Below are 21,140 nucleotides of genomic sequence, written 5' to 3'. Positions count from 1 at the left end.
ATCCTGCTGTCTAAAGTAGGGCGTTGTAGGTAAACTACTTCTCGGCTTTAGTGGATAGGATTCTCTGTGCTCACACGGGTTTCGATCCATCTGTCTACATTCCCATCTTTAAATTCCCATTACTTTCCTCTCTCATTGAGTGTGTCTAGCATGCATTCACGAGCTCACATGCACACAAATAATTCCGGGTGTGCCTGTGGGATTCCTTCTACACACAGCACAGTCCAGGTGAGTTTCTGTATCTAGCCTCCCTGCCCCCAGATTTCCCAACTGCTAATTCTGCACACAGTAGAAAATGATCCCATCATTGTCCTCAAGCAACACTTATAGGAAGCTCAAATCCATACACTGTGCAAAACCCACCCCATCCCCAGATTTCTTTAACCTAAGCAAAGATGCTGGCAGTCTAGAAAGTGTGTCCAACCTCCCTCGTGGCAGGAGCATGACTTGGGGTACTGGTGAGTGCCAGGAAGATGACACCTTTATTTCTGAGACAACATGAAGGGAAACCGAATTCAATAAGGCCATGAATGTCCCCAAGTATCACTGCCTAGCTTCTTGAGTGAGTCACAAAGGCCTGTGCCACCTCCCTGAATCACCAGGCTCTGAGACCAAGGCCTGACATGGCTCTGAAAGTCTGTTTCCCCTTCATGCCTTAGCCAAGGACAGCCAATGGCCTTTCTCATCCCAGCAGTCAGGGCTGGTTCTCTCTGGTCTTCAAGCAGAGGGTGGCCGACTATTTCTGTGAAGGGCCAGGCAGTAAATATTTCAGGCTTCACAGGCCATATGGTCTCTGTCACAGTTACTCAACTCTGTGCAGTCATGAGAACACAATACAACCAGTGAGTAGAGCCCTGTGCCAATAAAATTTTATTTATAAAAATTCAGGCAACCAGTCAGATATGGCCTTCAGGTCCCTAGTTTAAGTTTAGCCCCCTAGACTAGGCTTGCCCCTGCCTCAGACAGAGCAGAGCACATCTTTACTATGTTTTCACAAACTTTTCCAGTCCTGGGAGCCTTCCTGGCTGGAGCTGACTGTGGGGAGCACTGAGCAAGGGATAGGTGGGCAATAAGGCGCTGTGCTGTTAAGATCATCTGTCAGGTAAGCCACAGGGACTAAGTCCATTCTTTCCGACCCTAAGTGTTCACTGTATTTTCCATGCAGCCCAGAACAGTGGCTTCCCAGTGATCTCCAGGGGCCCTCACAGAAAGGACAGCCTCTGTGGGGCTTTCCCATCCTGATAAGTCCTCCGGGCTTGGAAGAGAGGACACAGCCAGGTGCCTGCAGCTCCTTCTCCACACTGTTACACCCTAGAGGGCCTGTAGTCTCTCAGTACCTAGGAAAATCCTCCAAAGCTAGATGCCCAGGAGGAGCCAGGGCTTGCCCTGGTAAGTTACTGAACTGCTGGACTCCTTTCCTGCCTTCTCCCTAGAGCAGGGTCACATGTCCTTTTCCACCTCTTGTGTCATTTTGCTTTGTATATTTGTATTGGGTGCTGGGGAAGCAGCAAGGAATAGGAACCAGGCTCTGCCTGGCTGAGTCTGTTATTTGAGAGGAACAAAGGCAAGCAGGTAACAGGGCTGGGAAAAGGCCTGTCTTCCAGGCCACTGGGATCACAGGCTCACTGAAGCCTAGAGGCAGTGGGGGAGGCAGAGGGGATCTCCTACCTGACAATGCTCCACTCTGGTTCAATACGCACGATGGTGGGATCCTCCACATACTGAAAGACAAGGTCCTGTCGGATCCTGGCCCTGTCCACCTGTACAGTCACCTTCATGTCCAGCACCTCATCGGAAGACGTAGTGTTACAGATAATGTAGGATGGCGAGCGCCTGGAGGGGAAGGCAGAGCATGGGCTTCAGGGTTGCGGTGGTCAATCCCTTCCTTGATGCATCAGGTTTCACAGAAGTACGGGGTGGACACTGTCACAGATAGAAAGCTCACAAACCATGAAGGAGGACCAACCTTTTAAAAGGCACCTCTGAGCCAAGCTTCCAAAGATGCCTGGTCTTTGGACTATCCTTAACCATAGCCCTCAGCCCAATTTTAGCAAAGATGTAGCTATGCAAGTCTGCTGAGGTTCCTCCCTTCATGTCTCATTCCGGTTTGCCTGCCATGAGAATCATCTGAAGAGAGTTTGAGGGGAATCAGTTCCTTGCCCACCTCCTCCCGGTAACTCTGAGTCCTGAACCCAGTTTTAACCACGCTTGCTGCACTGGAGTTGAGCTTTGCCTCTGCCCTCTTAGGAGACTCAGTCATACGGCAGCTACTTTGAGCAAAGTTACCCTAACCACCCTCACGGAGTAATGGCTTCTCGGATAGCAGGAAGGCAAAACTCTGAGTCTGTCACAGTTCCTGTCATAATCTACTCTAGGAACACCTACCTGTCCCTGGGGACTTGGGCTCAGATTGGTTACATCTCCCACAGCACTCCTTGGATGGACTCCTGTGGCCCCTACTCCAGGCTCCTGGCTAGTTAAGGTGCACTCCTTTGGGCTGCAGAGCCCAGCTGGGCAGAGGGAGGAAGGCTTCTGGCCTTTGTTGGCTCAGCCTTGGCCTTCGGGCATCACCTGCTTAGAGCACATGAGGTGTTCCTAGGCAGCTCCCAGCAGGAGAGGCACTGCCCCTTGAAGGGGCATCAGTTGCTGGTCCCAAGCTGGATGCTCGGTGGTACCCTCATCCTCTGCAAAGGCTACATCCTATGACACCAGACTGAACTGTGGACAGCAGTGTGGCACCTCCCCCACTTTCCAGGGAAGGCAGGTCCAACCTCCCCTAAAGAGAGGAAGAGTGATATATTTTGGAGGGACTTGTAAAAGTCAGTCTGGAAAAAGGGCAGTTTCTGTTCATCTCCGTGGGATCCTGCATTTCCCTCCCAGGTGGCTCACCTGTCTGGGCCCTCACTGGGCCCAGGAGTTACCTGTGGAAGAGGCATGGCTGGTTCCCGAACATCACCACCACATTGCTGCCTGCATTCAGGTTAGTGCCTGTGATGGTGACCTGTGTGCCCCCAGACATGGGTCCCCGACTGGGCTTCAGGTCTGCAAGAGTCAGGGTCTGCAGAGAAAAGAAGAGGACTGAGGCATGCTGGGATAGGTGGAGGAGGCTGGTTCAGGCCTCGGGCAGTGCCCCATGCCCTACTGAAGAGCCGCCATCTAGCACCTACCCCTGTGGCCTCTGCAGGCCGGTTTATATTCTTGTGTGAATAGAGTTTTCATCTCCGCATGAATTATAGTGGCCACGAGAGCCGCTGTGTATGGATTTTTGTTTTTCGTGACAGCCTTTATCTCTAGTGATACAGACATATGTCTATCTATAATTATCCAGTCTGTGATTTTTTTTTTTTTAATGGCTACTCTTATCTGTTTCACGGATGGGATTCAGAGAGCTTAGCTAGGTTCTCCAAGGTCACATGGACCAAAAGTACTGCAGGTTAGACCTGACACCAGCTCTGGTCTCCAGTCACTTCTTCAATAGACAGAGAAGGAGACCTGCCATTCCCAAAGGTTTCCCTGGGGAACCCCTCCAGTGACCAGAGCCCGGGGCCTGTGAGGACTGTGACCCAGGAAGCTTTCAAGGCTTGTCAATCCCCCTGCCCTGACTGGAGGTGAGGAGCGGGCTGGGGTAGGGGTGGGGGAGCTGAGCCCCAGACAGCAGGGGATTTGAAGTTGCAGTTTGTTCTTTCATTAGCATTTTAATGGAAAAACTTTCCCTGGTCCCAGGTGAGAAGCCTGTATCTGCATTTAAATGAAGATTTCTCTCTCTCTTCCCCCAGCCATAGCCCCTAAAAGAACTCTTGGGCTGAGGTTGAACCCCCTGGGCTCACAGGTCTTGCACACTCTCTCTCAGGAGGCCTCCTTTGGGGGCTAGCAAACCCACCCACCCTCCTTTAGGGGCTAGCAAACCCACCCCAGAGAAGGGCACACTGGGGGCAATCACACGGAGACACTCATTGACCTTGACTCCATGTTCCTCGGCTAGTTTGAAGTCCTGGCTTTGTGATTGAGCAGCCAAGGACCAGGGACTATTGGTATCATGCTGTGTGACTCTGGGCAAGATAGTCAACTCCTCTGGTCACACAATTGGGAACTGAGCCCCAAAGTGGTTGTTATCTTCAGGGCCCATGATGGTTTTCTTGTTCAACAAACTATAGTCATAAGGTATTTCCAAAGTGTGTCTTGGCCCCACTGACGACACCCCCACCCTGAGTCCCTCTGCTGGGGTCCAGTGCCCCTGGGCTATGGGGAAGGTCCAGAGTCAAAACCCGGGAAGGACCAGTGCTTGCCTAGTGGCAGTGGTGTTGATGTGGGGACTGGCTGGAAGAGGTCTGCTCCGGTTGCGAGAGGGTGTTATGGAAACATGTTTTAGACTTGTGAGGAACTATTAATTATTCAAGTCATGCTTCATAAATATTTCACGGTGGGTTTGCACGGGAAATCAAAGTCTGAATTATTTGCCAGCTCTTCACTTGGCTCCACGAACGGACAGACTAGAAGGGAGAGGGAGAAGGAGCATTCCCAGCATGGAGACCTCCTGGGACAGAGCGGTGGCGGGCCAGGCGCCTGATCTGGGCTCTGACATTCATGTGACTAACCCACACATCAGAGCCTGGGTTGATTTGTGGGAAGAAACGGAAGGAAACCCAAGTTTGTCCCTGAAGCAGGAGAGTGGAGCAGAGGGTAAGGCCTGGGACATGAAAGACTGCAAAATTAGTAAGGGAGAAAAACCTGTTAGCAAAGAGGAAGGCTGGGAACACCAGCAACTGGGGGGTGACTCAAACTGTGGAGTCCCCAGGACAGGCACAGGGGCACCAGTGTCTGTAGGTGATCCATGCACTATTATAATACAAACACCCCCTCCTTCCATCTGTGGAGATTTGAGCCCCTGAGGTACATGAAACTGGGAGAATTAAAAGTAACAGAGCAGGTGTGAGAAAGCCCAGATGACCCCCGAGCCTGTGAAATGAGCCATAAAAGTCACACAGTGGGCTCTGGGCTCAGCTTGTAAACTTTCTCCCTGCCCCAGACAGCTTCCGCCCTTGCAAATGTATCGTTTTCTAATCACCTTCTCCTGCAGCTATCCACATCTGTCCCACTCTGGGAATCACTCTGGATGGTCACTGAACTCATGCTGACACCAAAAAAGGCTCCCAGCACACCCCAGAGCTCTAGAAGCCCCCAGAGGAGTCTGGGGAAAGCCATCCCAGAACCCCACGGGAAAGGTGTCTTCTCCCCACAAACCTCCTAGCCGAGAGGAAGGCAATGAGGACTCCAGGCTACTCAGAAGCATGATCAGGTGAGTCTGTCATTTCCCTTGACCCTGTGGGACTCACGGCAACCTCTGCTTTTCATTTCCACTGGGAAATATCTAGCCTCCAAGATTCCACCCCTAAATGAACACGGGGCAGAGGGAGGGGCTGGGGTCCCCAACATTCCTCCTCCCTGAATTTCTACCCTAGAGGATTTGTGGCACCAGGCCATTTCCTTAGAAGAACCCTTCAACTAGGAAAGTGACATAGGTCATCGAGCAAGGGACCAGGGCGCTTGCCTTGTAGCAATTACTTTCATCATTCCTCAAGGCCTCTTTACTCCTACTGCCTCCCCTCCTCTTTCCCCTCTCCACTCCTGTCTTTGGGTGTGAGTCCATGGGTCAGTTTTATGCTAGGGGAAAACACTGGCCAGGCAAGCTCTTCGTGGAAGTCAGAGGCCCATTTGGACACACACTGCCTACCCACTGCCCACTGCCTGAATACCCAAATTCAAGTACACCTTGTTCCACCCTAGACACAATCCTGCAGGCCTACCTGGGTTTTCCTGAGTGGGGGGAGGAAAAAAAAAAACATGCAAAAAAAAAAAAAAACATGCCGACTGATAAACGCTCATCAGAAAGAAGGAAGAAGAAGCAGAAGGGAGGAAGGAGGGATGGAGGGATTAAGGAGGAAGACTTTCTAATGTCAGCCACATGGGCTCTCTGAAGATCTAAAGTGGAAAATGGAAGGATCGAGGCCAGGAGATTTCTCCCCCTTCCCCACAGCTGTGAGCCAGGCAGATTTGCTTTGCAAGCCTGGACGGACAGTTCAGGAGGGACTTGAGTAACTTGAGTGGTTGGGGTGAGACCTGGATGAGGTTATGGGAAAAGGACTGGGGAACGGAGGGACAGGAGGTGGGGCTGGCCAGGGTGTGACAGGGGAGATAGAGGAGGCCTAGAGGAGGAATTAGATTCAGGACAAGCAAAAAGGAGATAAAGAAGATCCTGAGATGTCAGTGGGTGGGCAGGGAAAGAAAACAGGCTGCTCATGACAGGATAAGGTTTAAAGGGGGTAGGGGCAGATAGCGGGGCATAGTGGTGAGGGTGGCTAACGTAGAAAATAGCACCACATGAGATGGAGACTATATGATTGTCACCATACCATGAACAACACACAAATATCATTCCCATTTTACAAATGAAGGAACTGAGGCACAGAAAAGGTAGCCAGCTTGTGTGACTTTTCCCGCGTAGGAAATGCCTGAGTCTGGGCACAATTCCCAGGAGTCACCCTGCTGCTTGAGCACACAGGAGACACTGGGACCCAAGGGCCAAACAACTTCCTGGAGTTATACAAGGAGGCAGGAAATTTGGATCTAGGTCTTTGGGACACCAGGCTATGCTCCTACTCTGTTCACGTGGGGTTCCCATGAACACAGGTGATGGGTAGAGGCCCCGCTCTGCATTGGCAGCCATAAGATTTGCTGCCGTCTGCAGCCAGGTGGGCCAGTAGCATCCAGGACTCACCATGAAATAATAGAGCTGGGAGGAGCGGGCCATAAACTCAGGTCGGCACACAGCCACACAGATCTCCACGAAGCCTGCGTGCTGGCTGGGCTTGGCCTCTCCCATCTCACACACGATCCTATAAGAACAAAGGGGAGACCGCGTGAGCCTCAGGACTCCCAACCATGGCCTAGGCCCACAGCGAGCCCAGAGAGGTTAGCTGATCTGTATGAGTTCATCAAATGATCCAGAGCTTGAACCTGACCTTAGGCTCTCAAGTCTCTTCTTGGGAGTTCCTGCTCCCAGCATCTGGGATGCCTCAGTGATGTATGTCTGCTCCCAGCTGTCCCAAGTTTTATGCCAGGAGAAGAGATGCTTCAATGTGTATATATTGGTATAGTTACTAGTGCAGATGTGTGTGTTCGTGTGTGCGTGTGTGTTCTCTATCCCACAAATGAAGAAACTGAGACACAGAAGAGTTAGGCAGTTTGCCCACATATTTGTATGTTTAACATCATGGTATCAAAACTATGGACTCAACCAACCACAGATCAAAAATACTACAAAACAGATTACTATCTGTATTGTCTAAGTGCAACTCCTTTTTTTCTTTTTAAAATGATGCATTTATTTTTATCATATACGCATGACTTTATGTCTACATGTATGTCTGTGTACCACATGCATGTCGGGCTCCCATGGAGGTAAGAAAAGGGTGTGAGATCTCCTAGAACTGGAGTTAAAGATGATTTTAAGTTTCCAGGTCAGTGCTGGGAACCGACTTGGGTTCTCTGCAAGAGCAGCCAGTGATCCTAAGCACTGAATCATCTCTCCAGTGCCCAGACTTATTTTTTCTTATGAGTCCCTGGACAATACAATAGAATGTCTATTCATCTAACATTTCTGTTGATTTGGGTATAAGTAATGGAGAGAGGTTTAAAGTATGCACTAGGATGCTCGCAGGTTGTCTGCAAGGACTCTACTATTTTACAGAAGTCACCTGAGCATCAAGAACTTGGCTATCTTCAGGTCTTAGAACCAATCCCCTACAGGTACTAAGAAGATACCATTTACATACAGGCACATATACTTAAACATGTACACATATTCTATATGTATGTACAAAACATGAATGTTAAGACACACATTTATGATTATGTAAAAGTTTATATATTTGTATGTGTAAACATATTTTAAAAGATACACATAAAATGTAGCATAAGCACTGCTCTAAATACCAGTTTGTATTTAGCAACATTTCATGTTCTTTTCATCGAGTCTCTATCTGCATCTACTTTATTCTCCTAACAGCTTTGTAATATTATATGCTTGTTTAAACCACCATTTTAGTAATAATCTTCTTATAATCTTGATGGGCATGTAAATATTCTCATCTTTCTCCTGCTTCAAAAAACAAACAAACAAATAAAACAGCCAATTAGGCAACATACAGATACCTAAATATCTTGTGTTTATTAGAACAGACTCCGCAGGAGGGAGTGTACTGACTAAACAGTTTATTTAACATTAATAAGGCCCAATAATGTTTCCTAAAAGCTATACCAATCTGCATTTGTATCAGTGGTCCACTACTCTAGCTAAGACTATATATAGAGTCACAATCCTTTGAAAGATTTTCCAATATACTACAGAAAAGATCATGTTAAGTCCAGTGGTTAATATAGAGGATACATGTGCTCATGTGTCTTTTTTTATATATTGCCTTCCTTTAATGTCTCTATTAGAGACCTCTCTATATCATGCTGACCAGTTGTCCTTCTGTGAAACCTTCTTGACTAGGTATATTTTTATTTGTTGTAAATACTGCAATTATTTTCTTCTTGATTGTCCACTTGCTACCTGCCTTTAAACTTGGTTTTTAGAATATTCTGCTGCACTAGCTTGCAAAAAGCATCTATGTGGCTAAATATGCCGATGTTTTACTTTTCCATTTCTACCTTTTGAGTCCCATGGAGTTTGTTTGTTTAGTTGGTTTTGATGCAGTTTTATCTTTCATGGTGCTGGGGAGCAAACCCAGGGCCTGGCAAATGTCACATGAGCACTCTGTCACCGAGCCACATGCCTAACCCTGTAGTTTCTGTGTCTTGTGTTTCTTAAAAAGAAGTACCTAGAAAAGGTCTCTCTCTCTCTCTCTCTCTCTCTCTCTCTCTCTCCCTCCCTCCCTCCCTCCCTCCCTCCCTCCCTCCCTCCCTCTCTCTGTCTCTCTGTGTGTGTGTGTGTGTGTGTGTGTTTCTGTATAGACAGCATAATAAACACTTGTTTAGTGTGGGGAAAAAGGCAGATGGACTCTGGCTTTTCTTCTACGAACTTAATTTGAAGCTGTGTTCTGTTTGGTCACCTGTGTATGTGCGCATACGATACCTTGACTAGGTGCCCGTCTGTGATTCACTTTAACTTACAAGATCCAGCTTTACAATGGCATGAAAGTGATTTATAAGTCTGTCAACTCTTGTCTACAATTTCATACTTTGAATTTTGATCTTTTCTTGAGCTAGCCACATATTCCATGATACTCTCTGTGATGCTGGCCGGTGGCAGAAAGCTTCAGGTCCCTGTGTGCCAGGGACCACAAAAAGAAACAACACTGGTAGCTGGTTAGGAATATATAACAGTTTCAGCTTATGCTGTCTTCAGCTTATGAAGGCTTGGTTTGTGAAGATACAGTGCCAAAGGCTGGGAATGCATCTCGGGGGCAGAACACTTGCCCGGCAATGCACATGGTTCTGGATTCAGTCCCTACCACGTCCAAAAGAGATGTAAGGTCGAGGGATATCTGTACAATAACTTTTTGAGCTGATAAATCCCCTACTTTTAGATATATCATTGCTTCGGAATTGTTTCCATTATAAATAAAACCGAGAATTTTTGCTAGTCTGGTTGTTTAGGGAATGTTCTAGAAGCATATTAGATAGACTTAAAGACTAAGGGGGGGGTGGTACTGGGGATTGAACCTAGGATCAAGTGTTCTACCACTGAGATACATCTAGTTTCATTTCTCTTTTTCTTTCTCTTTCTTGATTTTTGAGACAGAGTCTCACTTAGCTGCCTAGGCTAGCCCTAAACTCACTCACTCTAGCCCAGGCAGGACTTGAGTATGAACTGCTCCTGCCTCAGCCTCCCATGGAGCTGGAATTGCAGAACTGTATATGAAGTGCCAGCTAAGACTTCTGGCTTTGTTGTTGTTGTTATTGATTCTTCTGGGAGGGGAAGGGAGAGAGCACACGGTATGATTGTATTATATGGTATTCCCATGTGATGCATGCATGTGAGTGGGTGGGTATACACACATAGCCAGAGCAGGGCAGTAGGTGGGGGTTCATGCCACTCCCCTCCCCTTACTGCCTCGACAGCGTCCATCCCTGAACCAGAAGCTTACCCTCTCAGCTAGGTGAGCTCCCAGGAGCTGTCTGTCTGTCCCTCAGTGCTGGTGTTACAGGCACATGCACCCATATGGAGCTTCCAGCTAAGACTTTTTTAATCTAGGCATCCAAATGACTTCCTGAAAGTTGGTTTCAGTTTCCCTCTCACCACAAGTAAATGAGCCAATTGCACCTGGTGCTTATTTTTATTTTTGTTTTTATTGAGATAGCATCTCATGTAGTCCAGGTTAACCTGCAGTTGAGGATGCCTTGTTGTAATATGAGTGGCAGGGCTGCGTCCCCGGCACCCGGCCGCCCGCATGGCTAGTTTATGCGCCGAAATAATTACACGGAAACTGTATTCTTTTAAACATTGCCTGGCCCATTAGTTTTAGCCTCTTGGCTAGCTCTTACATATTGATCTAACCCATTTTTAATATTTTGTGTAGCACCATGAGCTGGCTTACCAGGAAAGATCTTAACCTGTGTCAGTCTGGAGTGGGAGAATCATGGCGACTCCTAATTCGGCTTCTTTCTCCCAGCATTCTCTCTGTTTACTCCGCCTACCTAATTTTCTGTCCTATTAAAGGGGCCAAGGCAGTTTCTTTATTACTTAACCAATGAAACAACAGATAGAAAGATGACCCACCTCCATCATTTCCCCTTTTTCTGTTTAAACAAAAAAAATATGGTTTATAAATGTTCTTTTACATTTAAAGGGGGATATGATATAGATATAAATAATTTGCATTGGTGTGGATTTTAAGATCAATTTTGTTATGTGTATATGTATTTCTGATATTAATTAAGATATTGTGTAGTTCATTTAAAAATGTAACATATATAGGTTGTTAATGGATAATCATCAATAATAGTCAAGCTTGTAGTCATGTTATTTAGATTTTCTAGATGTGCATAGATATATTTTAGATAGGCATTCTTCATATCTTTCAAAGACTACAAAATATGACATTTTAATAACTTAGGGCTTTTCATGACAATGAGACACGTCTGCTCCTGGCAACACCAAGCTACTTCAAGAGGAAGATGGGCATCGAAGAGGATCCTTATGGAGTTTGATAGCCACTTGGACAAAAAACTGTTCTTGCCTGGACTATTGCATAAACTGGACACAGAAAACCCACAGAAAGAGGACTGCTAAACTTGCCTAAAGGTGAGATGGTTTTTCGGGGTTCCTGACTCATAAAAGAGTCTGCGAAACATTCTGCAGGACACAGCAGAAAGTGACTGAACTGTCTTTAGAATTTCTTGCTTCATGAAAATGTCTGCTGGATACTATGGGCCTGTAGGCCAAAGATGGATGCCCCAACGGTACAAAAAAACTTTGGGTGACTGTCGAGGCAGCAAGATGTCTCTGTCATTTCTAAAGTTTAAAGTTTCTTATTTCTTGTTTACATAGGTAATATTGTATCCTTCTGGAGTCTTTGATGGAGTTAAAAAATGGTTAGTTATAGTTATAGTTTTCCTTAGTTATGATAAAGGATAAAATAGATATAAATATTATAACTGTAATTCTTGCTTGATAACTGTTTTGCTATATGTAATCTTACTATGTTAAAATGAAAGCCTTTCTTTTTTGTTTAAACAGAAAAAGGGGAAATGATGGAGGTGGGTCTTGTATCTTATCTGTTGCTTTCATTGGTTAACTAATAAAGAAAACTGCCTTAGCCCATTTATAGGCCAGCCCTTAGGTGGGTGGAGTAAACAGACAGAATTCTGGGAGAAAGAAGCCGAGTTAGGAGTCGCCATGATTCTCCCACTCCAGACAGACGCAGGTTAAGATCTTTCCTGGTAAGCCAGCTCGTGGTACTACACAGAATATTAAAAATGGGTTAGATCAATATGTAAGAGCTAGCCAATAAGAGGCTGGAACTAATGGGCCAGGCAGTGATTAAAAGAATACAGTTTCCGTGTAATTATTTCGGGGCATAAGCTAGCCATGTGGGCTGCTGGGTGCCGGGGACGCAGCCCTGCCGCTCCTATTACAACAATGCCTGACCTTGAACTTCTGATCTTTCTGTCTTTACCCATCTGGTCCTGGGACTACACCTGGTGTCTGCCTCGCTGGGGATTGAACTCAGGGCTTTCTGTGAGCTAGACAAGCACCCTACCCACTGAGCTCCATCTCTGGCCTCTGGAGCTCTAACCTTTGAAAAGTGTTCTCCATTGCCGTCATTTGCAATTTCATTTCTCATATGAGGTTTTGGTTCTTTGTGCATCGAGCGAATTATACATTCATGCTCTTTGCTCATTTTGTGATAACTGCCTTTTATTTATAAAGCCTCTTTATCTGTTAAGAAAAGGTGTCTATTAATGGTGATGGGTATAACCATATTCCCAGATCTTCCTTCACCTTTATTTTTCTCACACTGATTTCTGATGTATACGTTTTTTAGTTTCATATACTCAAAACCCCTAATCTTTTCTTTATGTTTCATTTTCCAGCTCATGCTCGAAACATCTTCCCCTTCATGAAATCAAATGAGTTTGCACCTGCATTTCCTTCTAATCTCTCAGCTTCATTTCTGTGCCCCTAACTCTTTAATCTACCTGGAATTTATTCGGGTGTGTAATGTGAACTGAACGAAGGATCCGATCTTCTTCTCCCGGCTTTACCCAGCACCATTTGCTGAAGGATCTTTCCTTCCCTTGTTGATTTGAACTGTCACCCTCATCACACACTGAATTCTTGCGTGTCAGGATGCTTGCCCCGAGCATTCTCTATCACTCCGTGGATCTAACTGATACTGCGGGGCTTTAATCATCGGGCTTTTCAATAACACTGCTGATGCCTGCTCTGTGGCCGGGGCTGTAAGCTCCCCCACATTGTGCCCTATCAGCATATAAAGCTGGCTCTGCTGTGATTTCAGAAAATTCTCACAAAAGTGTAGGTGCCGTGGATAGATGTTTGGGTCACTATGTGATGGTGGATGAGGGAGCTGATTCCAAGTCACTGTGGACTCTTCTGTTCTACAGATGTTGTGGGATTGCCCTGATGGAAGTCAGAAGGAATTGGCACATGCACCATCTCTGTGGTACTGAATCCTCTGGTCCAGCAAGCAGAAGTGCAGGGCACTTCCAGGTCTAAGGGAGACCCTGCCAGCAGCCCCCGTGGAATGTTCACAGGACAACTGATGATGTTATAGTCTGGGTGGCACAGGATGGAATCCAGATTCCACTACGCTGGCCATCATTCCATAGCTGTGTTTGCTGGGCTGGGAAGGGGTGTTTGCTTATTGACCAGGCAAAGCACGGCTCACTGGATCTCCTCCACAAGGTGGGTTAAGGGTCAAGGTCATCTGTTGAATGACCTTTTTGCGCAGGGTTCACAAAGAGAAAATTTAGCCAAAGAATTCACAGGCCTGAGAATAAGTATGAGATTTCATTTTCAGCCTCCGTGTAGGATAGCCCAGGGCTAGCTTACCTGTGGGGAAGCTCATGGGGAGTTAGAGACCATAGAGGGAATTGAATTCACACTCCCTGGAAGACTTTAATTTTGCTCTTTCTCACCTCTTCCTCTCTGTACCCTCGCCCCAGTAGTCAGCAGTGACTTTACTTGCCCCCCCCCCCCGTTATTTCCCATCCTTGTCTCTAGCTCCCTTGTACAGCACCTCAGAAGTACACAAGGCAAAGAGCTGAGGGTTACCTGTAGTCACCCTAAAATGTTAGTTGTAGCCTACGCCCCCCCCCAACCTGGCTCTGAGTTAGCCATTAATAAACCAGTTCTTACTCTGCAAGTCCCAAATCTGAACCATTTGAGCCTTCATATGGCACCACCAATGGAAAATTTTATACCAAGAAACTTTATTTGGTGATTATTTAAAATACTGTATAAAGTCACCTTTGGGCTATATGTATAAGGTGTATATGAGACACAAAAGAATTTTGTTAGACTTAGGGCCCATCCCCAGGATATCTCATTATGTCTATGCAAACATTCTAAAGTCTGAAGAAAAAAAATTCCCCAATCCAAAACACTTCTGGTCCCAAGTATTGTGATTGTGGCTAAAGGGCACCTCAAGCCTGTGCTGCCACGTCCTCCTTCCCCTTTGGTTGCCTCCACATCCCAGGAGGCTCTCACTTACTGTTCTGCCGGGATGTAGCCATCCACCAAGGGGGTGCACTCCACACCAGCCACCTTGACATGGGAAGCAATGTCCCGGAATTCCAGGCCCAGGTTCTCCCCTCGGATGGTGACCTTGGTGCCCCCTTCTCGAGGGCCTGTCACTGGGATGATCTGCAGAAGAGAGAGGTGATTCTTCAGGCTCCAAGAAGCATCACTGCCTACTTGCTACAGAGGGGACATGGCCCTTTATGCTTCTGTGCATTCTTCTTCAGCAGGTGCAGAAGGCATGTGGCTGTCAATGGGTGGTATCCTTGGGTAAAGAGGCGTGTGTCTCTCTGTGGCCCTGAGGGCCATGTTCAAAGCCTCTGGTCTATCTTCCTATCTCATAGAAGAAGAGAATATGATTGCAGTGTTACTACACACTCTAGAGAAAATCAGGATGGACTTCTTGCATGCAATACAACCCTCTTATCTGCCAAGAACCACTTGTACCTAGGAGCATCCCACCCATTTCCCACACCAAATGTCTAGTCTGCATAATCACAGGTTGCTTCTCTTCGCCGAAAGTCCAAGGCACCTGTCATAGTCCTTCTGTGACAATCGCTACTCAGGTTGAGTTCCCCGTTCTCCCACCCAGCCCCTCTGACCTTAAGTCTCCAAGAGCCAGAGTTGTCTCCAGTAGCCCCTGCCTGCCTCTCTTGTCAGTGGCAGCATGCTGTGCAGGCAAGGCAACCCACTAATCTCTCTTCAGAGCATTTGGCAATACCATTTATTTACCTTCCTTGTTGGCTTGGTTGCCATGGCAGAGGTTTGAATTCAGACTTTACACTGGTCAGAGTGACTGTCCTGTCCTCCAGAGATGGCACAGTGGATGTTAACGCTCGTAATTAGAAGGCAGGGAGCTGTCAACTAGGACCTGCTTACTTTGTGGTACGGACCGTGGACATCTAATTGTTACGTCCCACAGTAAGAGAGGTGGCAAGTCTCTAGTTTTTTCTAAAATGTTCCACTACCCCATTCTGTAAGGGTTACACATGGGGCACTTTCCTGGATGGCTGGTAAAGTTGGAAGAACCAAAGGCACTAGACTGGGCTGCCCTAGTGGCAGCTTTTCTAGGGGGAGACTGTTCATTAACCAAAGACCAGCAACTTCCTTCCTCTTACATACCCCTTTATGGACATATGCCTTTGTGAGCAAACACACTTGTGGTGGGGAGTTTATGTGAACATGTTCCCATCACAGTAGAAAACAACTTCAGCGCAGAAATGGGCCCATTTCTGCTCAGGTGAGGGGGGCAGATGTGTGGAAGGCAGGCTGAGAGTGCTTAGGTTCTCCCCCAGTGCTCGCCCAGATGGCGAGTCCCCAGTGCATCCCTAACACTTGGTGGGGGTGCCAGCACAAAGTTCCGGCCCTGGCTTGCCATCCTGTAAGAGTGGTTATCTTTGGACTGGTCCATGGTCCCTTGGAGGGGTGGTGCCAGGTTGGAGGCAGTGAGTCGCCCCTACCCTAGGGAGATTGTTTAATTTGTCACCTCTTCCTATGATTTTCTTGGAACCAGGCCAAGGAGAAAGCAAATATAGCTGATAGATTTCAGTGCATTGTAAGCCGCCACGTGCCACAGCCCCAGGGATGGGTAGCTGGTAGCAGCTTGAGGGCAGTGGCTCCACAGAGGAGGTGCAGGGTTGGGAAAGGGCTGGGGAAGAGAGGTAGGGATGTGGGAAAGTGGGTTGGAGGGCATTTGTCTGCTCCTGTCCAGTTCTCTAGCCCAGAAGCCACCATAGACAACGGAGTGAACTGGGGGCTCAGGGAAGTCCCAGTTTTGAGATTATCATCACCAGAAATGCTGAAGATGAAGGGTCTCAGGTGAGGGATGCATTTGAAAGACCACCCTGAGGTGGCTGAGGGGGTTCTATCAATGTAGCCAATACCATTTCTGCTCAGACCCACCCCAGTGGCACAGTTTGTAAGGAGTGCATGTCCCGTCACTGTGTGAAGGAGAACGTGAATCTGGGAATCGGGATTTGAGAGGCACACTGCTTTCTTAATACTCTAGCTACTGTGGTTCTGATACTACTCTATCTGGTAAAGGAAGATAATAACTTTGGCCTTCACAGGTGTGAAGGGTTGAACTGTTCTCACCACGCCACCCCTGCCACTTCATAGGTGGAGGTCCTAACTATGCTCCTCCCTCCATTCATAGCAGGAGGTCCTAACTATACTCCTCCCTCCATTCATAGATGGAGGTACTAATTAATTTTATGACTTAGTTACTTTTCTTGTTGCTATGAGCAATACCTCAGAGAAACAATTTCCAGGGGAAAATGATCGATTCTTGCTGATGGTTACAGAGGTTAGATCTATTATGGTGGGGAAGGCATTGCACAGGGCTTGATCTCTGGTAGCAGGAGCATGTGGCAGCTGCTTATGGCATGGTACTGTGCATGAAGCAGAGAATTCAGAAGGAAGCTGGCTCTAAATCTCAATGCTTATCCTCTAGGGACCCATGTCCCCCAGCTTGGTTCCACTTCCTAAAAGGTTTACAGTCTCCTAAAACATAACCACCACCTGGGGACCAAGTGTCCAAACACAGGAGCCTGTGAAAGACATTTCATATTCAAACCACAATATCCCAGTACCTCGGAATGTAACTTTAGACAGCGATAAGTCTTTACAGAGACCATTAAGCATAAAGGAGGTCATTAGTATAGGCTTTAACCCTTGTGATCATTGTGCTATTGAGAGAGAGAGAGAGAGAGAGAGAGAGAGAGAGAGAGAGAGAGAGAGAACCAGAACACATGGCGATGTGCATAGAGGGAGACAGGAGGGGACACAGTTGATAGATATCTAACCTTCTTTGGAAGCAACCAACCCTACCAATATCCTAATCTTGAACTCCTACCTCCAGGATAGTGATACTTTAAGCTACGCGGTTTGTGATGCTTAATTACAAAACCTCAGGAGCCCAATACAACAGGGCTTATGAGCCTACTAACCAGGGCTGTGAAGGGACTGTGCAGACTCCAAAGCACTTCACATATCCACAGTCTAGGACCATGGTCATCATTGCTCAACGTGAAATGGAAACATTTGCAAAACTGAGCAAAGCTGGGTGTGTCCTCCTGATTGACAGATGCATATACAGCTGCTTACTTCCTCCTCTTTCCCCTCTTCCCCAACAACCTCATTTTCATAATGAGCATCCTCCAAAGCCAAGAGACAGTGAGTACCTACTGTGTGCTAAGCCCTGTTCCTGGGGTGATGGGAAGATTGTATTAGATGGGATCCTAATGTTGGGGAATAGACAAAAGGAGACTTGCATTTCTCTTCCATTTTAAGAAGAGAGCAAGGTTCTCAAGTTTGGTGGAAGAATACCTTAGGTAAGCCACCTCACCTCAGTCAGAAGCATAGAATGGGCAGGAGACAGAACTGCCCATATAAACCCCAGGGGCAGTAGTTCCCTGATGCATTTTAATGGTGATGAGGAGGAAGGATGTGGAGGAGGCTGGTGAGCTTCCCAGGGGGTGCTACAGATGCTGAGGAAGTACATGGTTGGCAGGATGCCTCCAAGCCAATCCCTGAAATCCCCTGTGGGACAGCAGGTGCTTGCACTCACTGCATAGGTGAGGCTGACAGAGCCCTGCACAGTCCCGCTGTGTCCCAACCAGCTGAATGTTTTGCTCTGCCCCAGCCCCCACTATTCTCCACTTTAGACTCTGGAACTTCATGCAGATTTCTAATTGTACAGCTTAGGTCTTACTGGGGCAAGTTCTGAGGTCTCTCTGCTGGGCTCTGACCCCTAGATCCAGTGCAGCTTCCAGTGAAGCTTCTAGTGACCAACTTCCAGTGAAGCCATTGTTGATAAAGCTCACAGCCTTGTCACTGAGGTCTCTGTACACAGAAGGAGGGGGCAGTAAGACCCCCAACAGGGCATTGGAATCCCTTTTCTGTCCCCTGGTGATGGAAAGTTCTCTGAAGCAAGCCTAAGTGTCCATAGAATCTATAAAGGAAAATAAGAAATGCCCAGCCAGTCAGAGCACCCAAGTCTACCTGGTGATCACAAGGGTTGATCAATACTATAGACAGGCATTGTCTTTAAAGCCCTGGTCCCTAGCCCGCTATAGAGTGGCTTGGCAGCCTGGAGTGACCTACAGGCCTGGCAGCCACTTACCTCTGTGATCCGAGGGTTGGTGCATTTGCTGTTGGCTCCCGACAGTTCCAGCCACCGGCTCTCGTGGGCAGGGCAGTGCTGGCGCAGGGTGCACTGGCCTGGACTCTGGCACCAGCCACACTCAAAATCTGGGTCAGCTTTGAGGCACAGCCCACAGCTCTCACGCATGGCCCCGCACTTGTAGAGGTAAACTGTGGAAGACAGGGACAAGAGGCACTTTGGGATGACGATGGGCTGAGAATGGCTACAGGGAAACTGTGGATCCCCATTTGGTCTCAGCCATCCTTCCATTAAGCTCCTGTCACTCTGTCCCACCCATGGGAGCCACCACAGTGCAGAACCTGGGACCAGAATGAAAGGGAAACGTGAATGGAGAAGAGCTAGGTCTGTGAAGGAAAGACTCAAAGCCCAAGGGAGATTGACGGGTGCTGGGAGGTGGGGATGAGATGACGACCCAAGAATGCAGTGCTGCTCTGCTTTCTCCTTCTCTCCCCTGCCCCGTTCCCACTCCTCATGCCTTCTCTACCAGCCTTAGCCTCTTCACACCTTTATTCTGAGCCGGGTTGTCAATGTTGAAGTGCCCATTCCATACGACTGTCAGCTCCACAGGCAGGTTGTTGATCTCCATCCCTTCATAGGAATACTGCAACCACATTGGAGGCGGGCGGGGGAGGGGGGTGAGGAAAGAGCAAAAAAAAATGTTACAGAGATCCCTAGGGAGACCTGAGTGCTTAGCCCGGGGCCCCATAGAGCACACAGAGTCCAGGACTAGCCATGGCTGTGCGTGTGTGTATATTCTTGAATACAGACACATGTACATGGTCAGATGGAGGTGATGAAGGCAGGAAAGAGGATGCTGACTCAGAGATGCCAGGTACAGCATGAAGGCTCCACGTGCGGCAGCACCCGCTCTGCTTCCCACTGCAGTTACTGGTCAGTGAAGAGAAGGGCAGTGAGCAGAGGAAACCCAGCTTGCCATGGGCATCATCATCATCATCATTATTATTATCATACCGGCAGACTTCCCTGTCACAGTGGGTAGGACAGAGGAATGGAACTGTGATGCGTTTTTCTGTACAGGAGGGTTTAAGGACTGGCATTTCATTGAAAAGATTCATCCACTGGGCTTGGTTAGAAGTTAGGCTTGCAAATCCAATGGGCTCTCTCAGCCCAGAGTCAAGGGTGGAGGGTCTGAACTTCTGTGGGTGTGGGTGGATCTCAAGGGAGATGGTAGAAAGTGTCCCTTCTCCAAGATGGCTGTAGCACTTCCAGTGATCAGGAGGGGAAATCAGCCACAGACACTGGACGTCCCAGCCTGGCGATAATTTCTGGGACTGGAATCCAAGCCTCTGTCACTGGGCAAGAGTAGATCTGTTGCTTGTTGTAGCAGCCTCTAAAGCCTAGAGAATTATCCCATGCCTTGAGTTACAGAATAAACTACACGGTGAGTGTGCTGGGGGTTCTTTAACGCAGTGTGTGTGGTCAGGCCTCTTCAGGTTTAATCCTAACATTCAAACGTTTTAACTTCCCTCTTCCGAGCAGCAAAAACCCAGCTCAGCCAAAAACACTTGGTTCCCCTGAACAGGGAGACGCTCCCAGCACACTGTTGACCCTCTCACTCACAGTTCTGTGACTGACACCTTCTGGGTACGGAGGAGAAAGCAAAGGCTCCTTGCCCCGAAGAAATGACAGCAGAGGCTTTGGTTCAGTATGGCTGTGGCCCCCAAATCTGAGAAATATATTGAAGAGCCCCCAATAGTTACCTGAAACCTCAGAGAGCATCTAACTCTATGTTCTTTTTATTTTGCATATGCACACCAATGATGTAGGCGTAATTAAGGCACAGTAAAAATAAAAAATAAATAAAATAAAATAAAAAAGTAGAACAATTACAACACACTGTAAAGTCACACGCATATTCCCCCTTTCCTCCTCTCTATCAAACTGGTAACTTTGTATCTGTTAACATGGTAACCAAAAGCTTGCATAGTGGCCTATATGCCTTTAAACCAGGCAGAAGTAGGAGGATCTCTGTGAACTTGAGGTCAGCCTGGTCTACACAGTGGGTTTCAGGCCAGCCAAGGTTACCTTGTCTCAATAAGCTAACAAAACCAACACGATAACCAAGTTGTTTACTAAGTAACCAACAGTCAGATAGCATATATGGGATAGATATAGGAGAGAAAGACTTGGCTCATTTCTGCTATGCAGGAAAAAAGGAGGAGGAGTCAATTCCATTTTAAAACTATTTCTGGGATTTTTCCATTTAATGATTTTTGATTGTGGTTGACAATGGGTTACCATGAAAAGTAAAATTACAGGTGGGGGAAGGCAACTTTATCAACTACCCAGGGACTGAGCTATGTGTTAGTCAGGTTGCGTTTTGTTTAACAGTTTCTCCTGAGATTGGAACATTGCTTTCTGCAGGGAAGCTGTTTAATCAGGAAGGTAATCAACTCAAAACAGCATCAGGAAGTACCTGAAACTAACAAGATTCATTTGGCCCCTCCCTCTCAGAGTAAGCAATGAAGTTGTAAAGAAGATTCTAAGACCAGACAAGCTGCAAAGACTCTGAGACCACAGCAGTTGCCTGGAAGAATCAGAGACTGACAGACCTGCCTGGAAGAGATCTAGATCAACCTCATACACCTGGAAAAGACACTCTTTAACCTGTTGAGCTAACTGCAGGCTGTGCAGTGGGCTCCAGGTTTCCAGCTTTGTGAGATGTCACCCAGGTTGGAGTGAGCTTTG

At 47.3% G+C, this 21,140-nt stretch overlaps 1 protein-coding gene across 1 annotated transcript in view; it reads right to left on the bottom strand.

Annotated features, from left to right (window-relative positions):
* The window catches only part of Plxna4 (plexin A4), a 454,143-nt gene that overhangs the window by 56,996 nt on the left and 376,007 nt on the right, over positions 1–21,140 (bottom strand). The window contains exons 11-16 of the mRNA XM_057770711.1: positions 18,936–19,032; positions 18,390–18,580; positions 14,241–14,392; positions 6,776–6,893; positions 2,922–3,058; positions 1,669–1,833 (exon numbers count right to left, since the gene is read on the bottom strand). Coding sequence (XP_057626694.1) covers positions 1,669–1,833; positions 2,922–3,058; positions 6,776–6,893; positions 14,241–14,392; positions 18,390–18,580; positions 18,936–19,032 — 860 coding nt within the window. The remainder of the gene's footprint in view (positions 1–1,668; positions 1,834–2,921; positions 3,059–6,775; positions 6,894–14,240; positions 14,393–18,389; positions 18,581–18,935; positions 19,033–21,140) is intronic.

The sequence above is a fragment of the Chionomys nivalis genome, chromosome 1 (assembly GCF_950005125.1).
Source record: "Chionomys nivalis chromosome 1, mChiNiv1.1, whole genome shotgun sequence".
NCBI classification, from domain to species: domain Eukaryota; kingdom Metazoa; phylum Chordata; class Mammalia; order Rodentia; family Cricetidae; genus Chionomys; species Chionomys nivalis.
This window is presented reverse-complemented; position numbering and strand designations above follow the sequence as displayed.